Source organism: Martes martes, assembly GCF_963455335.1.
Source record: "Martes martes genome assembly, chromosome: 12".
Lineage (NCBI taxonomy): Eukaryota > Metazoa > Chordata > Mammalia > Carnivora > Mustelidae > Martes > Martes martes.
This window is the reverse complement of record NC_137900.1, coordinates 17460659-17465654: the sequence shown is the minus strand read 5'-3', so window position 1 is coordinate 17465654 and position 4996 is coordinate 17460659. Positions and strand designations below refer to the sequence as shown.

The 4996-nt window shown below is 62.9% G+C and overlaps 1 protein-coding gene across 1 annotated transcript; it reads right to left on the bottom strand.

Moving 5' to 3' along the window:
- Positions 1-722: 722 nt before the first annotated feature.
- FOXB2 (forkhead box B2) lies at positions 723-2018 on the bottom strand (the record flags this gene model as incomplete). Its single annotated transcript, XM_080820606.1, has 1 exon — positions 723-2018. The coding sequence occupies one exon, from the start codon at positions 2016-2018 to the stop codon at positions 723-725; it is 1296 nt and encodes a 431-aa protein (XP_080676732.1).
- Positions 2019-4996: the final 2978 nt, after the last annotated feature.

Below are 4996 nucleotides of genomic sequence, written 5' to 3'. Positions count from 1 at the left end.
TCTGTTTTGTGCAAACTAATTGCTTTAGCTGTCCTTCTGTCCTTGTCGACCCCCGGGTCAGAGCAAGAAACTGAACTGTTTCCCAAGATCCTTCGTGGAGTTCCTGCTGCCCCCTCACCCCCAAGCGACTTTATTCATGATACCGTGTCCTCGCTCATTTAACGGACCGGCAATATAAAGATATGAAAATGCTCTCTCTTTTCCATCTTAAATAAAACGATATTTCCTTAGTGAATAGCAGTTTTATCCTGGATGTTGACGAGAGGCCGCTGCCTGGGGTGAGAAACTTGGTGGCTGAGGTCTGTTTGAAGCGTCATTGTCTGTTGGATTTCTCCCGGGGAGGTTTAGCTCCGCCAGCTTCTGCTCCCAGGAATGAGGGTCTAAATCCATTTCCAATTTGCCAAAGAGGCTTCCCCAACTCCTTCGCTCCCTCCCCCCATAACTTACTGACTTACAATATTAATTACAATAGAAACTCTTACCTGAAAATTTCCTTTCATTAATCTGATTGTACAACATAGTATAAACACAAACACCAGAAGTGTTATATTTATTCAGATCACTGGAGAATCCGCTTTCGGGTTTGTCTGTCCAAAGACTTTCCTTTGCCACAAAGGCTCAGGCTCGCCAGGTCCGCCCAGCCTCAGGGCACCTTCTCCCTAACGGGCTGTCCTGGGCCGGGAGTGCCTGCACGCATCCGGCTCCGCTGCTCGCCGTGCTCCCTACGAGTGCACCAGCACCGAGTGCAGGGAGCTGCCCTTGCTCTCGGCCGCAGTCGGGGCAGTGGGCTCCAGCAGGGAGGCGGCCGGCGAGGCCGCAGCCGCAGGGCACACGGTGGACGGCGCCGGAGGCTGCTGCGTGGCCGCGGGGACAGTGAGGGTCGGAGGCAGCGCGGCCACTGGCGGCAGCGAGGGGGTGGGCTTGATGGGCACCGGCACCGCAGGCAGGCTCTGGCTTGCCGAGTGGCACAGGGCCTTGACCGGCACGCCGAAAGCCCCGTACTCCGGGCCCACAGGGACCCCCGCCGCGGCGGCGGCGGCGGCGGCCGCGGCCACCGAATCCATAACGCCCACGTGCGGCCACACGGAGCTGACCACGTTACCAAGCTGGCCCGGCACCGGGTAACCCAGGTGGTGCATGACGGACGCCAAGGGCAGCCCGCCGGCCTGAAGCACGCCCTTGTAGTCTCGGCTGATGATGTTCTCGATGGCGAACGGATGCTTGAAGCCCGACGTGGACGCTGCTGCGGCAGCGGCGGCGGCGGCCGCTGAGCCCAACCCGTAGGGTGGGAACTGCGACAGGCGCCCCACGCTGCCCACGGCCGCTGCCGCCGCCGCCGCAGCCGCCGCCGCCACCGCTGCCGCCTCCTGCATCTTGCCCGGGTGGGACGGCGGCTGAGGCTGCGACTGCTGGGGCGGCTGCTGCGGGGGCTGCGACGAAAGGTGCGGCGGCGGCTGCGGGGCGGGAGGAGGCTGCTGATGGAAATAATGCACCATGTGCGGCGGCGGCGGGGGCGGCGGCGGCTGGGGCGGGTGGTGGTGGTGGTGGTGGTGCGCGGCCGCGTGGTGGTGGTGGTGGTGGTGGTGCGGGTGGTGCGGGTGGTGGGGGTGAAGGTGGCCTCCGGGCCCCGCGCCTGGTGCGCCCTTGGTGCTTCCCGCGTGCAGGTGAGTGTGTTCCGCGCGCAGCACCTTGAAGCGCTTTCGGCGCCGCAGGAAGCTGCCGTTCTCGAACATGTCGCCGCAGTCGGGATGCAGCGCCCAGAAGCTGCCCTTGCCGGGCTGGTCCGGCCGCCGCGGGATCTTGATGAAGCAGTCGTTGAAGGAGAGGTTGTGGCGCAGGCTGTTCTGCCAACGCTGCGTGTGCTCGCGGTAGTAGGGGAAGCGCTCCATGATGAACTTGTAGATGTCGCTCAGCGGCAGCATCTTCTCCGCCGAGTGCTGGATGGCCATGGCGGTCAGCGAGATGTACGAGTAGGGCGGCTTTTGGTCGCTGTACGAGCTCTTCCCCGGCCGCGGCATCGCCCCCGGTGCCTCCACTGCCCTCCGGCCCCCACTGGACGGCAGTGTCGCTCCGCACCGGGTTGCCGGGGCCTGGCGGTCTGCACTAAGCCCCACTCCGCCCGCCCAGCCCCGCCACCCCGCCCTCTCTGTCCCCAGACCCTCTCGCCGTCTCTCTCCGGCCTTCTACCAGCTGCTCGGGGGGCTCCGCGCCTGCTGCCCTCTCGAGCCAGCTCAGCTCTCCGCGGCTCGAAACTTCTGGCCGGACGGTGGCCGACCCGCGCAGAGAGTGGCGGGCGGGGCGCGCCAGCTTCCCCGCCACACCCTCCCGGCGGCTTCCCCCGCGTGGTCAGAGACCGGGTGTTGGAGCGGGCGGTGGAGACGTCGGCAGGGCCGCGTTCCCTTCCCGGCCTCCTCTTTTCTTTTTCTCGGTCCGAGGGAAGTTCAGGCCCAGCGGGCTGGGAAGGACGGCACAGGCGGGACTCTGGCCCTTTAAGTCCGAGTTGGCGCTTGTGCTCCGGGGGGCCGGGGAGGCGAGACTTGCTGCGCCGGGAGGCTGCCCCCGGTTCGGGCACCCAGCCGGGAGTTGGGGTTTTCCTGGAGGGGAGCGGCGAGGTAAGGAGAAGGGAGCTCAGTTCCTGACAGCCCGTTTCTCCCAGGTCTCTGGCCGCTCGCCGCGGAGCCGGGGAGAGAGCTGTAGGCGGTCGCTGGGGGGGAAAAAGTTTGGTTTCTGCAGCAGCGGCGCGGGCGGGTTCGGCGGCGCGGCGGGGGCGCTGGACTCGGGGGCACGCTGCGGACCCGAGGGGGCGGCTGCGAAGATGCGAGGCTGGTCTGGGCCCGCTCCGCCGTCCGCGCCGCAGCTGCCGCCGCTCTCCGGGGCCCGTCTCGAGCTGGAGAGGCGGCGGCGGCTGTGGCAGCGACGCGCTCTCCTGGCTGCGTTTTGTAATGGTCCCCGAGACGCCGGAGACCCCCGCAGCTCGCGCTTCGAGACTATCACATGACCGAGGCTGAGGGACTCCGCCGCCGCCGCCGCGTCTCTCGCAGAAGAAGGGGCACGAAGGCGCCGCGCCTCGCCCCCGCCCGCTCCTCCACCACACTTTGGACGCCCCCACCCCCAACATTCACCGCCCGCGGGGAGGGGCGGGGAGCGCAGGCTGTTCGCTGGGAGGGGCGCAGCGCCGGGTGCGGTCCCCGCTTCTGCACCCCACCCGGGTCGCTAAGCCTGGCAGAGGGGGGACAGGACACCGCTTTCTTTCTCCTCTCCTGCATCTCTCGCCTGTCCCCGCCCTCTCACTTTCCTGCTTCCCCCCTACCTGCTCTGAACTTCTCGCTCCTTACGCTACCTTTTTTCTAGACTAGCCACTCTGGGCCAAGTTCGGGGCACCGTGGTCTCAGGGCCTCTTCTCTGCAAGAAATCCCAATGCCCAGAGGGTTGGAGGGAAAAGCTAATGAGGAGAAGAGCCAAGGGCATTTTCGTCACGTGCCAGCTTCATCACGATTTTCTTGCGCACCAACTGTATGTCAGGCCCGGTGACTGGCGCCAGGTGTACGGAGGCAGGAGACGGCTCTTTGCGTTCCAGGACAGCGATCTGGAGGAAGAGAGAGACAGTAGCCAGCCAGGACGTTAGGATAGATAGCTAGGGCTTGGTGGATAGAGGCTCCACCGCGCTTCTTAGGACCGGGTGGAGGGGACAGAGTGAGGCATTCCTCTGGGGTGGTGACGCCTGAGTTGGGGCCAGAAGTTGGGAGCTCACAGGTCCCATCAACTGGGGGAGTCCTATCGCGTTCTTTGCTATTCTTAGCACGTTGAGGGGAAGCAAGCTGATTGCAATTAAATAGGAGGTCAAAATGATCAATCCACAGGGCCCTGGTGTGACCTGTGAGAGAAAGCCGGATGAGCGGCAGCCAGGAGGTCTCGATGCTGGCTGGGGCCCAGGAAGCAGGTTCTTGCTCTGCTCGCACCCGGCCACCTCTGGGCAATTCCATTTGACCCCAGGGAAGTTATACTCTAATTTTGGCTGTCTTTGCCATTTGTCTGGGAGGAAAAGCAGAGTTTAGGGGGAAAAAAAACCCTTCTTCCTGTCTCTGGGCCTCAGTTTCATTATTAGTAAAATGAGATATCTGAAGTTGGAAATTTCACGGGTGCCTTCCAGTTCCAACATTTGAGCAGAAAAGAGCCATTAGGGACTATATCTCACCGGGTTTTTAATTTCTCCTTTTCCCTGCCTAAACCCGAAGGCAGAAGGCTGTCGGCCCAAACTGCTTGGGAGACTTCTTTTTACCCTCCAGCCTTGGCGACGCCAGGCTCTGTGCCTTTCGCTTCCGACTTTTGGTGAGCTGCCCCAGGGCAGGACCAGGAGAGGGGCGGTCTGCCTGTCAGGCACTTCCTCTTCAAAGGAGTGCGGTGAGTGGGGCAGATTGGTAATTTTCATCTTTAGTCGGGAGCTAGATTTCCGGCTGGTGCTATTAGCCCAGTTTGTAGTAGGCCACAGACGTTTTAGAATAGGCGTTAAGGTGAAGAGTGCAAGAGAGCCCCCGGGGTAAAGAGCAGTCTCTTGGCCTGTCCCAAGGAGAGATCATTTCGGAGGAGGATGTTTGGGCTGTCACTCCGTGCTGGGAACTTTCCTCCCACCAATGCTGTTTCCGCGAGATTTTTAGTCCACCGAGTCAGTTTAAGGAGCCAAGCAGCAGTCGGCCTCCTGGGCTCATGAAGCCACGGAGGAATTCCACAATTACAGCGGCAACTAAAGCCCGGGTGCCCCCTTCTGCCTTGCCCGACGTGGTGCGAGAACAGCCCTATCCAGGTCCAGGAGCCGCCCAAAGGCCGCTGGTGAGAGCTCAGCGTGCAGAGTGCCCTCAGTGCACTGAGGCTCCGGCCCCGAACGCAGCGCGGGCAAAGGCGTCTTTTGTTGACGCCTTGGGAGAGTGTGTTTTCCGCCTGCTTCGGGGAAAGCAGCGCCTCCTCCTTGAGAGCAGCTCCCGGACGTTCCCGTCGGACC